Source organism: Paramormyrops kingsleyae, chromosome 12, assembly GCF_048594095.1.
Source record: "Paramormyrops kingsleyae isolate MSU_618 chromosome 12, PKINGS_0.4, whole genome shotgun sequence".
In the NCBI taxonomy this organism is placed as follows: domain Eukaryota; kingdom Metazoa; phylum Chordata; class Actinopteri; order Osteoglossiformes; family Mormyridae; genus Paramormyrops; species Paramormyrops kingsleyae.
This window is the reverse complement of record NC_132808.1, coordinates 6,815,869-6,837,037: the sequence shown is the minus strand read 5'-3', so window position 1 is coordinate 6,837,037 and position 21,169 is coordinate 6,815,869. Positions and strand designations below refer to the sequence as shown.

The following is a 21,169-nucleotide window of genomic DNA, read 5'->3' as shown; positions in this document are numbered from 1 at the left end:
GACAGTGAAACTATCTGAGGAAAAAGGTGTGTCTAGTTCCAAATCATTCCTATGATGAAAATACTATTTCACATTTTACACAGTAATACTACTAACCTGACTACAAGGACAGTGATACAGCTGAAAGAAAACCTCATCAGACTCTCAAATTTGAAGCCATTAAATGTTATGACCATTTCAACACTGCTGGACCCAAGATATAAGACCATTGGTTTTTAAAATCTATCTAAAGCCAATGAAGCAGTAAAGCATCTCATAGCAGAATGTGCAGCACTCATAAGGAGTCCTAATCCTGTGCAATCAGAATCTGATGCAACAATCTCACAACAAGCCAGCCAGGGACTTCAAACAACTGCCCAGGGACTTGAAACTGTCCAGCATAAGCACTGTATTTTATTGCTTTATTTTATGATTATATGTTTGACTACTTGTATGAACTATCGCAATACATGATGTGATTTGCAATGATTTAACAAAACGATTTTATTTGATCCCATCTCCCTTTCACACTTCCGTAGATCTGGTAACAGATATGAAGCTCTCTTCGTGTCCCATATACACTATATTGCCAAAAGTATTGGGACACCTGCCTTTACACACACATGAACTCTAATGACATCCCATTCTTAATACATAGGCTTTAATATGGAGTCGGCCCACCCTTTGCAGCTATAACAGCTTCAACTCTTCTGGAAAGGCTGTCCACAAGGTTGAGGAGTGTGTTTATGGGATTTTTTGACCATTCTTCCAGGAGAGCATTTGTGAGGTCAGGCACTGATGTTGGACAAGAAGTCCTGGCTCACAGTAAGTCAAGAAGGCCCTAATTCATCCCAAAGGTGTTCTATCGGGTTGAGGTCAGGACTCTGTGCAGGCCAGTCAAGTTCTTCCACACCAGACCATGTCCCAATGGACCTTGCTTTGTGCACTGGTCTGCAGTCATGTTGGAACAGGAAGGGGCCATCCCCAAACTGTCCTCTCAAAGTTGGGAACATTTAATTGTCCAAAATGACTTTGAATGCTGCAGCATTAAGAGTTACTTTCACTGGAACTAAGGGGCCAAACCCAACCCCTGAAAAACAGCCCCACACCATAATCCCCCCTCTTCCAAACTTTACACTTCGCACATTGAAGTCAGACAAGTACCGTTCACCTGGCAACCGCCAAACCCAGACTCGTCCATCAGATTGCCAGACAGAGAAGCGTGATTCATCATTCCAGAGAACACGACTCCACTGCTCTAGAGTCCATTGGTGGCACTGTGCTTTACACCACTGCATGTGACGCTTTGCATTGCACTTGGTGGTGTAGGTGTGACCACACAACCATATGTAATTCCTTTCATAAAGGCAATTTATGAAGACCACACAAACTAGTCACACCATAAAGACCAGAGACATGACTTCCCATATAGAAATACAGAAATGTATTTAACAATTTAAAATGGCAGATTAAAAGATCAAATTGCCGCACTAATCGGCAAACAGGAATGCCAGCATCCGCCTTTCCGACACACTTCCACATAGAAAATAAAATAATTGCTACACTCAATACATTAAAAGCCAGTTAGGCTATTAAAACAATTTTAAACACCAAGGACCAGCACTGGGCCTCACCACGGCAGGCTGGAAAGAGGGCACCTTCCAGACACTACACAGCACTGGTGAACACACCTCTCCAGCGGAAACCAGTGCAACACAAAGAAAACCCTCCGCCTCCTACAACTCAGCCTGCCGCCCACTTCAACCCTGCTGCTCCTGTACAACAAAACAAAACAAAGAAAAAGAAACTGCCCCACCGCTGACACACGGCAGAAGGGGCAATATAAATGATCGCGGTCCTCCCAAATGCACATTTGGAAGGGCCACCAAATGAAGAAACAAAACTTCAGTGTAGACAAAGCTACAGCATCGCCAGGGATTGCAAGATGGAAACCAAGGGAGCAACAATCACTCCTGCTGCCATATGCAGCCAAACCTGCGAAACATATAACAAATGAGAGAATAACATTACACACCAGAGTATGCGATAAATGGCTGTATACGCTCGCACATACCCACCAATACGCTGAAACCACTGCCCTGAAAGCAGAGGGGAGGGGACACTGCAAGCTTCGCAGGCTTGCTCACTAGGAGGAGAACAGCAGGCCAGAGACCAGAATAAGATTAAAAACTGCAACTCAGCCACAGGCTCACGGGATGCAATAAGCGACCTACCTCAGCAAACACCAATACAGCAAAACAGGAAGCATACAGCGACCGATATACCCCCGACGTGGCACAAGCTGGGTGCGCTTAATAACAGACAAAACTACCGTAAACAGCCGCACAGCCACGCCCCCAGTGTGGAAACTGAACTTCCCGGTACCACGTAAACGTCAGCAAAACATACGTCCTGAACAAATTCTCCCCTGCTCTTATATGGCATAACCTAGCCCCGCCCACCAATCTAAAAGCCGTCAGGCTAATAAATCCCAATTAAAGTAATATTAGGTATACACCTTCATATAGAAAGCAATACCCAATATTTTGACCCTCCATATGAGGGGCCATACAAGCCATAATTCATTCTGGGCCTCTCTCACATGCATACATACTCCTTGCACATACATATATTTTTGCTCATGCCATAATTCATTCTGACCCTCTCACACACATAGATTCTTCTTGTGCATACATATATATTTTCACATACATACATACATACATTTTTACATATACATATTTTTTTCTTTCATATGCATATATTTCCACTCTCAATTTAATTCATTTTTACACACTGATGCATTATTATGAACATGTGATATAAATAATAGAGGTGTGTAAGAAGAAAATGCATGTGTATGTAAGAGAGTATAGTGGAAACGGAAGGTGTATAGTAGAAACGGAAGGTGGGTCATTAATCACGCTGTGATTGGCTGTCGGCTGTAAGGCCCGCGTACATTTCACCTTTAGATGTCAATTAGCATGGACGGTGGCGCGGAGACTCGAGTATTACAGGATGCAATTGGGGTGATGAGAACTATATTATCATCTCCTGAACTCGTTACGTCCCTGTCGTCGTCCCTTGAACAGCAGCGGATAGGCGCATCTGCACCTACCGTTGCTCACAGCGCAGTGGAAAGTGAGATGAGGGAACTTTTTAGACCTGCTAATTCTCGAGGTGCTTCAGCAGGCCAAGCCGATGCCGTTACACAGGGTCAAACTGGAAGATTGCGGCAGTCTCTGCGATATCAGACTCAGCAACACTTTGGCAACTGGAAGTCCCGGTCAAGAAAAAGGTGAGAGCATCGTACATGGCATCGTTGTAGATCTGTTTAATCCCAAATATAGGTAAAGACGTGAAACTGCTTATCGGCGACCATATATACTGGTAATAGAGCACATACAATTTCAGAATATATTTTGTAGTCTCCAACGCAGAAATGGAAAACTCGTGTTAGAGAACGCGTAAAAATCTATTTCGCCTGTTAACCTTTAGGTTCTCCGTAGGATCTAGCATTAGTTTTCATGTAAGAGAGACGAAAATTTGCAGAAACATCGTATTTGACCGAGATTTTATTTATTTTATTTTTTTTGGGAACTTGTCGACAGGCGTACACTGTCAGGAATGCATTTATTAAGTGAAATGCCAGACAGTAAAATTATAACGGTTAAACTGTCAACTATTAAACATTGATTTGTATGTAATACATGTAATTATAATGATTATTAAAGTAAATTATTATGGATAAAATGTAAGAAAAGACCGAATTAAGCATGGCGGGGTAGTTACATGTTAGGAAGACCCAATGGGTAGACTGTCAGTTAGCTCATAAGGTAAAGTTTGTAGTACAGTGGTACCTCGGTTCTCGAACTGAAAGTCGAACAAACCAGCTTGACCTAGATCTCGACCTGAAGATCAGAAATCGAACCGTGAACACTGGCCTAATATAAATTGTACGCGCCATTGTACGAGTCATACTACAATGCAATTCTTACTTGAATGCCTTCTTCACAGACTGGACGATTAACCAGATAAAGCAGTGCAACATTACAGTAACTAACAATAAATAAACCACTAACTTTCGTGTACATTGACCTCATTTATGTCATCTATTTAAACTTTATTTTACCAGGTAAATTCACTGAAAACCAGTTCTCACTGCTTTACGTGATATTCGGGAGAAACAGTAGATTATGTATCGGAACTGCCTGGGATACAAACGTCATGCGTGTAACTAAATTCTTCAACCAATAAGGGCAAAGGTGTGTCGTGACGGAGGCGGCTCTAGTTTGTGCAGCCTATAGTGAGAGGTTGCAATGCATCTAACCGTAATGCATTGCGTCAGGATCAGAATGCGTTGCTTTAAGGCTGTAAGCAAGTCGAACGCACCCAATGACCGGACTGGGGAAACAAACTGAAATGCGGACAGAGGACTGATGACAACAACCAGAAACAGCTGATCACATGGGGATCCCACACGAGGTTAACACGAGGGGGCGTGGCACACGGAAGGAGCGGACGATCGGGGCAGGACAGGGTTAATGCTGGGATAAGATCTTTATCGTTTTGGAAGCCATTAAGAAAAAAAATGCTCTTCTTGTTTTATCCTGTTCATTTTGTGTTGAAATGCTTAAAACACACACACACACACACACACATATTTAGCAGTAATTTTGGGGGGCCGGGAACCAATTAATTGGTTTTCCATTATTTCTTATGGGAAAAATTCGATCAGAACTCAAACTTTTTAGGATTCGATCTGGAGTCCGGAACGGATTAAGTTCGAGAACCGAGGTACCACTGTATTTAATTTAATTCAATTTTTTACAAGTGTTGTCACAAAGCAGCTTTTTTTTTACGTTTTTACAACAGATGTTGTCATAAATCAGCGGTACATAATTACAACAGATGTTGTCACAGGGCAGCATTACATTTGACCAGCTCCAAACCCCTAATGAGCAAGCCTAGGGCAGCAGTGGCAAGGAAAAACTCTCTTGGTGGTAAATAGGAAGAAACCTTGAGAGGAACCAAGACTCAGAAGGGGACCCCATCCTCCTCTGGGTGATACTGGGATCAATTTATGCACATTTCTTTGCTTCTGAAATGGTAGAGAATTTGGGATGGTGGTGAGGACATTGGGTTAGAGACCAAGAGGTCCCAGGTTCAAATCCTTAGCAAGACCCTTAACCCCAAGTTGCTTCAGGGATTGTTGCCCCCTGTAACTGGGCAATGTACAGCACTCTATAGAAGCTAGTACTACACTGCCCCAGATCTGTGTGTGGTGAAATTATTTAGTTCACTAGCTGACAGCTTACTTATTGAAGTTAGATTAATTAATTCTATCAAAATTATGTCTATGTTGTGTCAATCAATTAATCAATCAGTCAATGTACTGTATAGAGCATTCATGGCTGAAACTAAAATGTATTGTAAGTTGTAAGACAATGCACATATTACTACCAGCTGCTTCTAATTTTGCTGTTTACTATAAAATGTGATATAAATATTCCATCTCCTTTTTTGTAGGGCCAAAACACAATATCATGACACTTTCAACAAAGATGTCATCCTTCTTCCACGGCCATCAAGCAGTTGTGTTGTTAAGCATCGCACAAAGCAAAAGTTACATGAGCAAGGACATATATTGAATGCATTTGAATTTCACAAATCCTGGGACCAGAGTACTGTCACTGAACAAATAAGGGATGCTTTTAGAGAAAAACTTTCTGCCGATGTGAGGTAAGAATTGTATTTATAAATCCAAAATGTAATATAATAATCCTAATCAAATGAAGCTATTTCAGCTTTTCCGCTGTGTTTATCAAAAAGAAAATTCAGAAGAAAGAAAGAAAATGAGGTTGTGTACTTGTGCATTTTTGTCGTTTTTTTTCTATGTTTTTCAGCATAGAGTTTCTGATGGCCTGTGGCAACAGGTTGATTTTGCCCAAACTGCGTGCTGGACAGGAGCTGGATGCAAATCTAATACATAAAATATATAAATCGAAAGCCCTATACCTAAGACCATCAAAGCCAATTTTGGTAAGTTATGTCACATTTCAATTGATCATCTGAGCCACTGTAAAACTTTAATATTGTAGTTATAAATATATTGATCTATGTAACTTTTTTTTTTTTTACTAATATGTACTTTACAGGTGACTTTTAAACAGGGTGGGGTGTAATTGAATACATTTACAGGTGATACCTATTCAGAATACAAAAATGAATTGCATTACTGAATATTTTTATGACAATGTATTCAGCCATCACTACTTTTTAAAGTATTCTGCCCAAACATGCTTTTAAAGGACTGACATCAAAATTTATTGTCATGAATATGATCGTGAATAATGTTGTTTCCGGGTACTGTTCAGTTTACAAGTGATCTTTTCTGTCTTTACAAGGATGATGATACAGCAGACAGCAGTGAGGACAACTGTGAGGAGAACATTGGTTCACTAAGGCAGTTGCGTTCCTCATCTGCAACACAACAAGCCGATTTCTCCAGTCCAACAACTGAAGTTCAGCCATGTGCCTCATCACGTGGGTGTGGAGCATTACACACTCAAACTCCTACATTGACCTCTCAAAGCAGTTTCTCCCCCAACCACAGCACCACAAGTGGTTCTTTTAGTCAACTACCAGTATACTCATTGGAAAGCAGCCCGTTCGAAAATCAACCTTCTACCTCGTCATTTGGACGAACATCCTCAGATGATTCAGCTCTTGTCTTAATGTGTCAAAATAACTCAAACTCACCCTGCCAAAGCACTTTTTATCCAAGTACATGTTCTGTATTACCCTCTACCTCAACTACCACAACGATTCATCAACCAGCAAACTATGATAACTACCTTTCAGTAGTGGCTGCACTGTCTGATGTGTCTTCTGGTGACGAGGAACTGAATCATGCCATACTGGCAAGCATCCAGAGCGTAAGGTTAGTACAATATTGAGATATTTAATGGTAGTGCTGGCTGTCACGTTCCTTCATCCATGGAGTGTGCAATGACTCAGAAGCTAATAACAATAAAATGTTTGAGAGGAGGGAGGTTAAATGAATAGCAGATGACAGCAACACAGCTTACAGAAGTTTGATAATTTATTCTGCTTATTGTGTATATATCACAATCTCTTTATAATATAATAAATTTGACAATTGCGTGCTGAAGTTTTGTGTCATTGTCTGTGCAATTATCTGTACCATTAACAACATGCCACATGCTAAACTACCTGTGTTTTGTTTGATCCTGAAGAACAACACAAAGTTCTGTGCCAGCAAGAGATATTTTGCAAGATCTTGCAACCAAAATAAACCATCTGAAGAAATGCAAGTTTAACATTAACCGATCCTCAGTCATGGATGGAGCCATCAGAGGTTTTAAACGCAAAACATATGATCCATGTCACACAATTTCTGTGAGGTTTTCTGATGATCTGGGGGTTCATGAAGAGGCTGTGGACTTGGGTGGACCAAGAAGAGAATTTTTAAGACTTTTAATTGAAGCTTTGCCGAGCTCTTCAATGTTTGAGGGAAAAGAAGGCAAAATGAACTTGGCTCTCGATAGTACTGGTATGTATTGATGGTTATCCCGTCACGGAGGCTGGGCTCTATAATAATTTATTACATCAATATCATTGTTTTACAGTATATGGTGGGACAGGTATTTGTCATAGTTTCATTATTTTCATGCACTGTCAAATTTTTATTTTTTCTAGCCTTGAGAGAGGACAGATATTTCATTGCAGGCAGAGCAATTGCAGTAAGCCTTGTACACGGTGGCCCTACGGCAGGCTTTCTGTCCCCAACTCTCTTCTCTTGCCTTGTTGATGGACCAGATTTCACTAAGCCAGTTTTGGAAGACATTGCAGATTGTGACCTACATGAAAAAATTGAAAAGGTATTTTTTTCCCCACGGTTTTAGATGTTGTGCATACAAGATTGGGGTATAACTGACTGCATGTAACAGTGATACATATTCAGAATACAAAAATGAGGGATCTGGAAATGAAGGATTCTGTATTAAGTACATTTTAAAAGGCATTTAGTATAGTTACTTTTATAAAATGTTAAATACTTTTAGAATATATTCACTGTGATAAAAAAAATTAATTGTACTAATCTTTTAAAATATGTTTGTTTTTGTTCTTTGTCTTGAGAGTAAAGTTAGATATGTATTCACAGCTTGCGATTCATTTGGTTTCCTAATCTGCAGCGTCTTACTCTGGGGCTGATGTTAGCTCCTTATTCACCACACCACTAGGAGAGGTGTTCACAGTGGCAAAAACTGCTCAATTTATCATCTTAACATAAGTGATTTTTTTAAATTGACATGTAGAATAAAATGGTGTGAGGAAGGCAAAGCATCTTTACCCAAAGTTTAAAATTTAATTTAAAATTATTCATTACAAGATATATTTTTTGGAAGTAAATTTTCAACGGTAATGTTACTAGTCCTAAAAACACTATATCTCCAGGAATAACTTGGTCACCTAATTGGTACTGGACCAAACTTTTCAACATACCTCAGGTATCCTGACCCTGATTCAATTAATATATTTTATATAAGATGGAAATGATATATAATGTAAAATTATATAATGATGCTGTGCACATTTATTTGAATAAAAAGCCAGGCTTCTCATCTTATTCTAAACCTCTGTGTATCATCAGGTATCCAACTAAAAGGGATCCTGGCTCGGATTGATAAGCTGTAGAGCACATGCAGTCAGAACTGAATATAGTACAACTGTCATTTTTATCATTTTAAAGCTAAAAATTTGAGATTTATTCAGTTTTGTAAGACTCAGTCGACATCAATAATATTGAAATTACACAGTTGCTTTACATGTCTTTCATGAATTTTAAATGTTCTAAAATGATTCTAAATATTACTTTTTATGTATTGTAATGGAATACATTACTGAATACTTGTATGATGTTTTTTCCTACCGAAGTGTTATGTCCAGCCTTGTGTGCATTTATAACAAATATTGAGGGTAATGTCAATTTGTCTCTTGAAAGGTCACAGAGTGTAAAACATTTGAAGATCTGCTAGAGGCGACAGAGCCACTCCTGGAGTATTTGGCCAATGCCGGCTGTCTGCGGCTGCTGCGGAGGTTGGAGGACAAGTATCTCCTTATAGAAGACATCCTAATGTTCCAAGTAATACACAGAGTGCGTGGTCCTTTTGAGAGGTACCGTTTTTCTCTTTAATAAGGACCTAAAAAGCTTTAGGACTGACTTGTTCTCTTGGTTTTCTGTGGGCCTTTTTTTTCTTGTTTGCTAGAACATACCTGCTCTCAACATATAACTATTGACATGATATCAGGTACCTTGAGGAAAAAAAATAATTTTACATACACAATTTACTGTAACTAATGTAAAGTAAATATATGGATTTGAATAAGATTTGGATATTATTTTTTTGATTAATTTGCTACATGTAAAGTTATTAGTAAAGTTATTACACTTCTTTTTAGTAAAAACAATAAATAAATGAGGCACTAATGTAATACTTTCTACTCAGATTTTGCGATGGACTGAGAACACTAGGTGTGTTAAACAAAATCCAAGCTCACCCAGAAAGTTTTCGTCCCCTTCTGTGCTGGACTCCTTTAACCCTCACTGCTGACCTGCTTGATGATCTCTTCACCATTCGCCTATCCCCAATTGGCAGCAATAGAAGGCATGCTGAAGAAATCATTGTTCCTTTCTGGAGAGACTACATAACTGATGCAGAAGGTTGTGTTTCTTGTGTGAACTGAATATCTCCCTCAATCGAAATTAAAAGTGCATTCTGTTGCATATTTTGCCTCAATTGGTGTACTTTGACACAGGATGTTATTCCATAAGCAGTGTTTAAACAGTGTTTAAACAGAATATTGATGCATGCAGTGCTTACTTCTATTCTCATTTCTGATGTATTTTTCTCTAGATCAAGAAGGAACAAAGAAGCTTGAGGCAATTCTTGTCTTTGCCACTGGAGCCAAAGCTGTTCCACCAATAGGCTTTTCTCCACCACCATCAATTGAGTTTCTTCACCTGGAACATGAAGCAGAAACCACTTCTAGACTTCCCATTGCAAACACCTGCATCGATTGTTTAAAGTTGCCACTACACACCACTTACACAGACTTTCAAGAAAACATGGACTTTGCATTGGGTAATACCTATGGTTTTGGCATTGCTTAATTTGTAGGCAGGCAACCATTTCTAATTCCATGCTGTCTGTGAGAAAAATATAGTTGTTGCTGTGCATGTGTGCATGCATTCTGATGTTTTCTTCTCCTCTGCATGCACTGCCTTTATTCTACTTTTATGCAATGTAATTTTATTGATGTTAGTTGTAATTCTGTCTAATCTAATAGATCAAATGTTAAAATAGAAAAAAAACCTTTCATGAACCGCAAGCTTTAATAAAACATGGTTTCACGTTTCACTATTTTCTTGTAACAGTTTGTTTGAAAATTAACATAATAGATGTGGAAATCACAAACTCACACTCATGTCTTAATAATCCCATATTCAGCAAACATTTATGAAATTGAATACAATTACATCTGTGAACATAAACCAACATTTTAGTGTTATGCTGCTACCACAATGATTGTGGACAACAATCTAAGTATTTTGGTAGACATTTTCTATTGTGAAATTGCTCTTAATCTGTTTGACAGTCAGCTGTTTTTAGGTTTTGTACTTAATATGGGTACGGCTTTAGGAATGCTGCTCTTCAAGAAAATGCACAAGGCTGCAAAACAAATCTATGCCGTGATTTCCATCATCTGCAAATGGATCAAAAGTCTGCTGAATTCTATTTATTGTTGTGTCACTGAAGGTAATGTTAATTGATGGGACAACAACATTGTTTGTTCCTGAGAGCAGTGGGCCATCATTAATAGCAACATCACTGTCTATATTATAAATACCATTCATGCTTGGGTTATGCATTCCTGCATTGCTGACTATGCCCCATTGTGTGTTGTGTTGAAAGGCCATGGTTATTCCACTGGTTATGAAATTCAGCAGCCGCTGCCCTGATTCGTGGCAAATAAATATAATGAAGACAAAATAAATGAAGCTCATTAAGAGAATCTAAAATACCATGCTGCTCCATGAAGTTGAAAAGATTAACAAAATGAAATGACACAACTCGGTTGAGTTCTGCCCATAACCTTTCAATTCTCTGATTATGCACTGACCTGCCAGTAATAACACTATGTCTGTTTAACCCTCTCCTGTACAGCATGAAACGGGCAACACCAGTGTTTTCCAGTCCATGATCACATCTCACCCTAGACGGCAATCCAAAGTTCTGTACACCTGTAATAAATGCTGACAAAACACTAGAGGCTCTGTTGTTGTCCAGACAAACAAGGTAGATGATGGTTCTACTGAAACCATCAACACATCCGTGGAACACCATCCTCCATCTCACAAGTTTGTGGTTTCCATCAATGTGCCTAAGAGCAAAATGTAAAAATGTGAATACAGAACTTTTAATCAATTGCTTTGACATTTATTAAAAAGATGAACTTTTATCAAGTTTGTTAAAAGAAACTGACTACTGACTTAATTTACTAGGATGCTTTGTAGGGAATTGTCTCACCATAATTTATTAGGGGATGAAACACTGTAAATTCGACGACGTATTGTATGCCGTCTTCTGAAGGACCGACCTACAGGGTCGATTTCTTGCAGACTCTGTCTAACACGCCACCTTTGAATGCGCAACCCACGTGACCTCAAGCTTCCATGTATATATCGTTCACCTGCATTTGTGGTACACTGAAGAATCTCTCTAACAACTCTGTTTAGGTTGTCACTTGATATTGATGAATATGTCATTGGCTGAATGCCAAGCTGGTGTCTGTGCCTATAGAGAGTCCGACAGCTCACCCCTAAACATGTTGCAATGCTTTTCCAGTTCATTCCAAGGGATGCTAAATGAGAGATTTGCTGTCCAGAAATCATGTATCGAGGTCTCCCTTGATATCCAGTTATGACAGGTGGATTCAACAAGACAGTATTCTCAGACCTGGTTCTTTGTCTGGTTTCATAAGCAGTCAGCAAAAAATTAAGATATTCATACAATGTATGTAATAAATTGAAAGCTTCTCTATTTCTCGAATCCTCAAATCTGGAGAATAACAAAATTACAGACAGAGTTTGAAGGTGTCGCCGAAGGTCTGCAAACAGCCTCTCATGAGCAAAACAGTCCGTAGCTTCTCCTTGCATTCGTTCAATACACTGCATGATATTATTTAAAAAATGTCTAATGTCATTTTCATCACTATTTACTGAGCAAATGAAAAAATGCCCTTGTAAAAAAAACAAGATGAATAAAAACAGCATTGCTGTAATTATCTGCTATTTCAAATCAGGGTTGGGATAAGGTCAGCAAGGTGCCTTTGTATTTCCTTGTCTGAGAGTGACTTCCTGCTTATGGAATAACATCCTGTGTCAAAGTACACCAATTGAGGCAAAATATGCAACAGAATATGCAATTATGTATGAATATGAGATTATATATATATATATGTAGTTTTATATATATAAAAATGTATGTGAAAGTACAATGCAGGAAAGAATAATGTATGTATGTGAAAGGAGGATGCAGGAAAAGAAGAATGTATGTATGTGAGAGAGAGCATATATGTATGTAAAAGGAGAATGTATGTATGTGTAAAGAGAATGTATTTATATGAAAGTGAAAGTAAAAGTATGTGCAAAGACCATGTATATAAATAAAAAGAAAATATATGTATATGAAAATGAAAGTATAAGTGTATGCAAGGATAATGTATGTATGTGCAAGGAGTATGTATGCATGTAAGAGGCCCAGAATGAATTATGGCTTGTATGGCCCCTCATAGCACACTGTGCGCTTCAGCATGCATTGTCCCTGTTCTGTGATTTTACGTGGCCTACCACTTTATGATTGAGTTGCTTCCACTTTGTTATAATACCACTAACAGTTGATGATGGAATATTTAGTAGTGAGGAAATTTCACGAATGGACTTATTGCACAGGTGGCAAGTGATTTAAACAGCCAGGATGAAAATTAATATGATTGTCTCAAAGAACGCATGCAGCGCATGCAGGTAAACTAAGCTGTTTTTTACACATATATTAGATAATCTATGAGAGGAATAATAATTAAAATTGCAAAGCTTACTAAGTTTTTTTCCTATGACAGAGTAACAGAGTAAAAATTTTTAGTGAAACTTTAATTCCCTGTGCTATAATGTTCATACAGAATTGAAAGTTGTCATGGATTGCCCCTGGGAAGCCCCTACGACGTCACGCAGGGCATCCCTGCCATGCCCCTGGGCTTTCCCTAGGAGGGAGTCAAGCAGTGGCCAGAGCACTTCCACTACACCAGTCCTGGGAATGCCCGCCCCCATATGCCCTCCCCTACCAGCTGATGCCCATCGGGATATTAGAGAACCTTCTTATTCGCAACTGGCACGCCAGCCAGACATGAGATCTTCAGCCACTCTTTGTGAAGTTCGAGCGTTCTGTCCCGTTATTCACCTACCCATCTGAGCCTCTGCCTGCCTGTTCCCCTGACCTCTGTTCTGCTTCTCCCGACATCGATTACAGCCTAGCCCTCTTACTGCCTATGGAGATCGCCTGACCACCTGCCTGTTCCCCTGGATCCTGATGCTGATCGCTGCCCATTTCCTTGACCAGGATTGTGGATTTATGCTTCTGTCCTTTTGCTCCTTTTCCTATGTATACGGAGAAGATATAAAAATCTTTTTACTGGACTGATCTGCTACAGCATCCTCCTTATTTCCCGCTACCCCACCGTGACAGAAGATCCATCGGGATGGACCCTGTGGATCAGCCGTACCTTCAGCACCTCACTGAAGCCCTGGGTAAGCAGGACACTCTGGTGGGACGGCATGAATCTGTGCTCACAGCGATTCACTGGAATCTTTCAATGTTGGCCTTACGGAATTAGCCACTCAAGTACAGCAGGTCCTTTCCACGTGTCCTACCACCGTCACCCCAATCAGTGAACCCCGCTTGCCTCCGCTTCCACAGTATAATGGCGATCCAGGAACCTGTCGCTCCTTTTTATCACGGTGTTCCCTGATATTCAGCTTACAACCTTCTACATTCCCCTCGGATCGTGCCAGAGTTGCATACATTATCACTCTGCTGACCAGTCCCGCTCGTGAATGGGCGACTGCCACGTGGGAATCCGGGGCACCTTTTTCTACCTCTGTTCCTGGTTTCACTGCAAAAATGAAGCGGGTTTTCGATCGCTCAACCAATGGCAGAGAGACAGCGTGTGAATTGCTACAGCTCTGACAAGGCAACTGCTTGGTGTCAGATTTCGCCATCACCTTTCAGACCCTTGCATTGTCTACGGGCTGGGATATGCAGGCTCAGTTCGATGCTTTTTATAACGGGCTGTCGGAAGAAATAAAGGACGAATTAACATCCAGAGAATTGCATGGGACCCTCGAGGGATTAGTCGACCTCGCCATTTGGGTTGATAACCGCTTCCGTCAGCGCTGTTAGGACCGTCACAGACGGATTGAAGTTCCAGGTTTCCGCGAAGCAGCTTGTGTGAGCTCTCCCGAGCCTCCTGCCGAAGCTATGCAGGTGGACCGAACCCGCTTATCCCCCACAGAACGACAACGGCGACAGACTGCCAATGCCTGTCTGTACTGTGGGCAGGTGGGGCATTACATTGCTAACTGCCCAGTAAAAGGACGCACCCACCAGTGAAAAGGAGGGCTCTGGTCGGTGTAGCTCCAATTTTTCCCTCCTCAGTTCGACGGACCTTTTTACCAGTACTGATCTCCTATGGAGAGATCCAGCAGCCCTAAGCCGCCCTGGTTGACTCGGGAGCTGATGACAATTTCATTGATACTACGCTGGTCTGCCAGTTGAGACTGCCTACCACTCCAGTACTGATGCTGCTGGTGGCCCGTGATCTGGATGGACATCGAATGGCCACCATCACCCATGCTACACTTCCGGTGAGTCTCACCATTGGGGGTAATTATGTGGAGGAAATGTACTTATATGTTATTGACTCCCCCCAAGCATCTACTGTATAGCAGGGGTATTCAACTAAAATTTGAAGAGGTCCAGTTAGAGAAAATCTCCTCAAGCAGAGGTCCAGGACATCATAATGTCTAACCTGCGTTATTATTGTGATACAGAAGCAGCCTATTTTTATCAATATCTGAATGTATGAACAATACACTGTCAAATCAGCGAAAATACAAGTTGAAAACATTTCAACAAAATTTATTGTTAACACTGAAACACACAGTAGGCCTACATTAGATATAGGGCTGCAGTTTAAAATGAATTAGAGAAAATAAATAAAATGGCTAAATTTGTTACGGCACGTACGCGCCTGGAGCGCAGACTCCGGGGCTGCAGGCGACCGCCGAGCCGCAGCCAGGGGGACCGCAGGCGGGCGGGACCCGGCCCCAGCGCAGGTGTCCCCTCCCCTTCCGGGAGACCGAGAGGCAGGGACCCAGCCGGGGTCTGTCACACTGGGGTGACGGTGGCGGAGTCACAGGGGAAGTCACGGAGGCAGTCACAGGGGAAGCCACGGGGTAAACCAAGGTAATCCCCGAGGAGTCCCACTCAAGCTCCCCCTCCGACTCCACTATGGAAGGAGGAGATTCAGGGCAGCAGTCAGGGACTTCCTCGGGGACAGGGGCCTCGGGAGCCGTGGGGAGCTCAGGAGCCTGCACAGGTGTTAGTGCGGCGGGGACAGGAGTCAGGGCCTCAGGCAAGGCAGCAGGCGCGGCCGCAGGCGGAGCGGCGGCATCAGGCAGGGCCGCGGGCAGAGCGGCAGCATCAGCCGCCAGCCAGGGGCGCCTCAGCAGGGGGTGCCTCAGCAGGGGGCGCCTCGGGCGTGCGGCCAGCAGCAGGCACGGGAGTCACTGGGGGCGCAGCTGCAGGCAAGGGAGTCACTGGGGGCGCAGCTGCAGGCACGGGAGTCACTGGGGGCGCAGCTGCAGCAGCAGGGGACTGAGCTGGTAGCTCAGGCATTGGAGTCACGGGGAGCACGGGAGTCACAGGGAGCACGGGAGTCACAGGGAGCACTGGGGGCTGCACAGGAGACTGGGCAAGGGGCGCCCACTCTAGGCCAGCAGGGGGTAGTGCAGCTGGAGCAGGAGGCACAAGAACCTCAGAGGGCGCTGCCGGCGCCACAGGAACCTCGGGGGCCGCAGCAGGCTCAGGGACCTCGGGGGGCGCTGCAGCCTCAGGAACCTCGGGGGGCGCTGCAGCCTCAGGAACCTCGGGGGGCGTTACGGGGAACTCTGGGGGTGGAACAGGGAGCATAGGGGCCTCAGGAACCTCAGAGGACTGTGGCCTAGCAGGGGCCGTGTCCTCCTCTGGAGGGGCCAGCTTCGACCGCAGCTGGAGCAGCCTTCTCAAGGTCTCCTCCACCCTCTCCAGCTGTGGAGGTGGAGCCGCTGGAGAGACGGCAGCAAACTCCCTCCGGAGCCGCTCCAGGAGCGCAACTGCCTCCGGGGAGCCCCTTATGGCAGGTTCACCCACCACCCGCCAGTACAGACCCTGGAGGGTGAAAAATCTCCTAGCCATCTCCAGACAGGGCCGTGGCTCAGGAACCACGGGGGGAGCTGCAGCCTCAGGAACCACGGGGGGCGCTGCAGCCTCAGGAACCACGGGGGGCGCTGCCCTCTTCCGAAATCGCGGAACCCGCGGGATAGCGTCCTTAATGGACCTGGCCCCTTTAAGGGCCAGGCGCGTCCCGATGAAGGGGCAGGCTGCTGGCTTAGGCAGCAAAGCAGTGGGCGGACGGTCTTCGGGCGTCTGCTGAGGCGAAGCGGCGGTGACGTCACCTGCGAACACCGCCGGGTGGAGAATCGGGCAGGGATTCTCCCTACGCACAGCAGATCAAGCGGCGGAAAGGTAGACGGCCCCCAGACAGGCCTCCTGCGTGTCTTCCCGTCTCCTGCCTCTCCGCTTTTTCCTCCGTGTTGGGGGAAGTGGAGTCGGCGGCGCTTCGTGCTGGAAGCCGTCTGGTAGTCCGCCGTCAACCTGTCGGATCATGGACTCGGCGGCTCCCTCCCGAAGCCGCCGCACGTTGTCGCGCATCTCCCCCGCAAGGTGCGCGTCTCCGGGCAGGGACATCTCTTCTAAGATGTCCCGGTCTCGGTGAGCTAGAGCCCAAAGCCCGGGATCGTCCCTGACTTCGGGCTGCTCCGGCCAATATATCACCTCGTCTGTTATGTCACGGTACTCTTCTTCGAACAGACGAGGCGATGTTTTCTTCCGGAGTCCGCTCATTCTGTTGCGGCACGTACGCGCCCGGAGCGCAGACAAACAGGCAGGAATCCAGGGATCAGGAACACAGGGTTTAATGGCAGCACAAAGCACGCAACGATACAACATCAATGACCGGACTGGGGAAACAAACGGAAACGCGGACTAAATACAATGGACTAATGACAACAATCAGGAACAGCTGGTAAACACGGGGAATCCACATGCGGTTAACGAGGGGGCGTGGCACACAAGAGGAGCGGACGATCGGGGTATGACAAAATTGTGCATCTTAAAACAAAGTGCTTAATTTCAGAAAAAAAATAGCAGCAGCTTGAGTTTCCCTTTTTCTTTACCTTTCACATCTCGACTTAACAGTCTCAATAAATTTTTCAACTGATATCTCAAAACATCTTAACAATTTTACAGTTTCTCTTTCTTTCCACCTTATATTCCACTTCCCCACTTTCTGTTGTTCAGTGAGAGAATTGAGCTTTAGTTTGCCCTACCAGGATTTTAAATCAGGGCCATTCTCATACACATGTGTAGGTGCTCATTGGTGAACCTGGAACGATATTTAGTTTTTTTATGTTCATTGTGGAGAAAGCTGCCTCACAGCGATATGTGGAGCCAAACATGGTCAAGATGTACAGGGCTACTTTCCTCAGATTTGGGAAAGCTGCCTCAGAGACCATTTGGAGCCAGAAAGTGGCAGGTTCAGTTTTTCCAAACTGCTCTTTCAGGGCCACACCTGCTTGGAGATCAACCAGTTGCATCTGGAGAGGCCCAGCATTTGCCCACTTGAAGTGCTGTGTGAACCCGCTGACATCAGTGATGAGAAATGGGTTCTTTATGAACATGGTGAGCTGCTGTCCAAAGCTGAAGCTATCGAAACGTTTGCTGAAGTTTTCAATCAGCTTATCAACAAAGTCAACAAAAGAGGACACATCTCTCTGTCCCTGAACCCGTTCCTTCACTGTTGGGAAGTGTGCATAGTCTCCTTGCAGGTCTTCTTTGAACACCTCAAGTTTCCTCTGAAAGGAGCGGACAGCTGTCATCAGTTCACAAATTGAATTGTCCTTGCCCTGCAGCTTCAAATTCAGTTCATTCAGGTGTGAAGTGATATCAACCAAAAGGCCACAATATCCATGTTTTTCTCATCATTTAAAAAGAGAGAAAAGTTTGTTGCTTTCTGACTTTCCAGCTCTTCCAAGAAAGCTGCTACTTCACTTCTGATGGACCAAAATCGCTCCAATACCCTGCCTTTGCTGAGCCATCTCACATTGTTGTGAAGCAGAAGATCATCAGCATGTGCATCAACTTCTCTGAGGAATGAGCATGCGATGCTGACAAGAAGAACATGCCCTGAGAAAATGTATCATTTTCATCATTGTTTCATCACCTCAGCATACTCATCTGACAGGGTGGAGCATAGGACAGACTGATGAATAACGCAATGGTAAGAGATTAGCTCAGGATTGTCCTCTTTCATTCTTGCTACAGCTCCTTTCTCTCTCCCCATCATGGCAGGGGCTCCATCTGTGGTTATTGAAACCACTTGGTTTGGCTCTATTGCTCACTTTGTTAACATTTTCTTAATGGCCAGGTAGATATCCTCTCCTCTTGTAGTGCTCTGAAGGGAAGTTACACCTAACAGGTCTTCACAGAACTCTTTCTTATCGATGATGAAGAACCTTACATAAACTAACAGCTGAGCATTGTCAGACATCAGTGGACTCATCTACAACCAAGCCTACACATGGTGTCTTATGAATGGCTTCTTCCAGCTGGGATAGCACATCCTGAGCTAATATTTCACTTCTCTTTGTGGCTGTTGATGCTGACATAGGTATTTGCTTTATTTTGTCACAAAGCTCTTCTTTTTGTTTACCCTCAAGTAATGTTTCTGCTACTGCACTCATGCACTCTTTGACAACACCTGCATCTGTAAAGGGCTTTTTGTGTTGACCTAAAATCCAAGCAACTCTGAGGGAACATTCCTGAGCACGTTGTTGGCCGGTGAAAGAATGGGTTAAGATCCTGGTGGATTGATCGTATTGGGCTCTGAGATTGCTAATTTCCTGGGACCTGAGTTCAGACTTGGGTGGGTATGATTGTTCAAAGGTTTTGTGCTTTGTCTCATAGTGGCTTTTAATAAGTGCCACGGTTTCTGAACATATGAGACACACTGGTTTCGTGCTTGCGGCCGTAAGAATGAACATGTATGTGAAAGTTCTATTTTCGGTGTCTACTTTTCTCGTTTTTGAAAGCGCCATAGTTGTTTTACCTCTTGTGACTCCCACTCACGTCTTGTCTCCCTGTATCGTTAATCGTCTCGCTTGTCATTCGCCTCTCACCGTCTCTTTCCTCTGTCTGTGTCTGCATTCAGAGTTGCGATCGCCTTGAATGCACAGATTTGATTGACTAAGTAGCATCACGTGGGTGGCTTAACTTGCACACGATTGGTTTGTATGTTCCTTGGTCTATTAATACAGTGCTGTAAAGTTTAGAGAAAAGCTGTAACGTTACCGCTTAAAATTGAATCGCCCCGTCAAAATTAAAAGTAATTTAATATTTTGTTAACTATAGGTCCGGGTCCATATAGGATGGTGTCTGGGTCCGGACTCCGCCTATTAGTGACCCCTGACCTATAGTGTTAAGCCACCCCTGGCTGGTGAAGCATAATCCTCATCTCGACTGGAAAAAGGGATCCATTATGGGCTGGAGTCCTTTTTGCTATGTGCAGTTTCTCTGCACAGCTCTCCCTTCATTGGTCCCTTAGGAGAAGGAGGAGTTTCCCAACATGTCTTTGGTTCCTGCAGCTTACCTGGACCTAAAACAGGTATTCAGTAAGTCCCGGGCATCCTCTCTACCTCCTCATCGACCTTCTGATTGTTCTATTGATCTGTTGCCTGGCACCTTGCACCCTAGAGGCCATCTATACTCCCTGTCTGTCCCGGAAAGGAAGGCTATGGACGACTACATAAGCAGTGGATAAGCAGTGGATCCTGACGCTGTTCTGCCGCCGTCGTCTCCAGCAGGAGCTGGATTCTTCTTTGTGGAGAAGGATGGGTCCCTCCGGACTTGTATTGACTACCGCGGGCTCAACCAAATCACCGTCAAGAATCGTAATCCCTTACCCCTGTTGTCCTCGGTTCTTGATGTGTTTCAGGGGGGTAGCTGGTTCACGAAACTTGACCTATGGAGCGCTTATCATCCGGTTAGGATCCGCGAGGGGGATGAATGGAAGACTATCTTTAACATGCTCTCTGGCCATTATGAATATTTGGTAATGCCTTTTGGGTTGACCAATGCCACGGCAGTATTCCAAGGGCTGATTAACCCCCTGGGGCCTGAGGCCTTTTTTCCACTTTCTAGGTAGTCTGACATGCCTTGACATTTTAAAATATTTCACCTATCTAAAAAACATTTATCCCAAAGTGATACATTTGCTTTTATTCAGCACAAACTCAGCACCAATAATCTGAGACCTCTTAGAATGTTATTATTCTATTTTTTGTTAAAATCAACTTTAAACATATACTTTTCAAAAACCTATTTTCAGACATGCTGAGAAATTGTAAAAAATCACATTATAGACATTTCTAGGTAAGACTTTTGAGCTCTGAAGCTTATAGACACAGGGGTTGGCTACACATAGGTGAAAGTGACATTCAGAAATTTTATATGGTTTGATTACTAAAGTGTTAGAACTTTGGAGTGACACTCTTTTTCTCAAAGTCAGTGGTCTTCACAATGAATATTGATGAGATAGGTGTCCTCACACCTGTAGTAGTTTGCATACTGTCAATGGCCCATCAGTCTGGAATGTCACTGCACCCCACACCCATCACTTTGGAAAAGCAGTTTGAAACACAAGAAAAGTAGCAACAATAAAATCCCTTTCA

At 43.3% G+C, this 21,169-nt stretch overlaps 1 protein-coding gene across 1 annotated transcript; it reads left to right on the top strand.

Moving 5' to 3' along the window:
• The first annotated feature begins 2,963 nt into the window (after positions 1-2,963).
• Positions 2,964-10,315, top strand: LOC140593493 (uncharacterized). The gene is made up of 9 exons (XM_072718430.1): positions 2,964-3,277; positions 5,509-5,721; positions 5,886-6,021; positions 6,387-6,922; positions 7,239-7,555; positions 7,702-7,883; positions 9,008-9,180; positions 9,513-9,727; positions 9,921-10,315. Exons 1-9 carry the CDS (start codon positions 2,964-2,966, stop codon positions 10,175-10,177), a joined length of 2,343 nt encoding a protein of 780 aa, XP_072574531.1. The 3' UTR covers positions 10,178-10,315.
• The last annotated feature ends 10,854 nt before the right edge of the window (positions 10,316-21,169 follow it).

Bases quoted from the DNA above. Each gene is read 5' to 3' on its own strand.
- LOC140593493 (XM_072718430.1), top strand. From the start codon at position 2,964: ATGGACGGTGGCGCGGAGACTCGAGTATTACAGGATGCAATTGGGGTG. The intron at 7,556-7,701 runs GTATGTATTGAT...TATTTTTTCTAG, and splicing joins CTTGGCTCTCGATAGTACTG to CCTTGAGAGAGGACAGATAT. The intron at 9,181-9,512 runs GTACCGTTTTTC...CTTTCTACTCAG, and splicing joins GTGCGTGGTCCTTTTGAGAG to ATTTTGCGATGGACTGAGAA.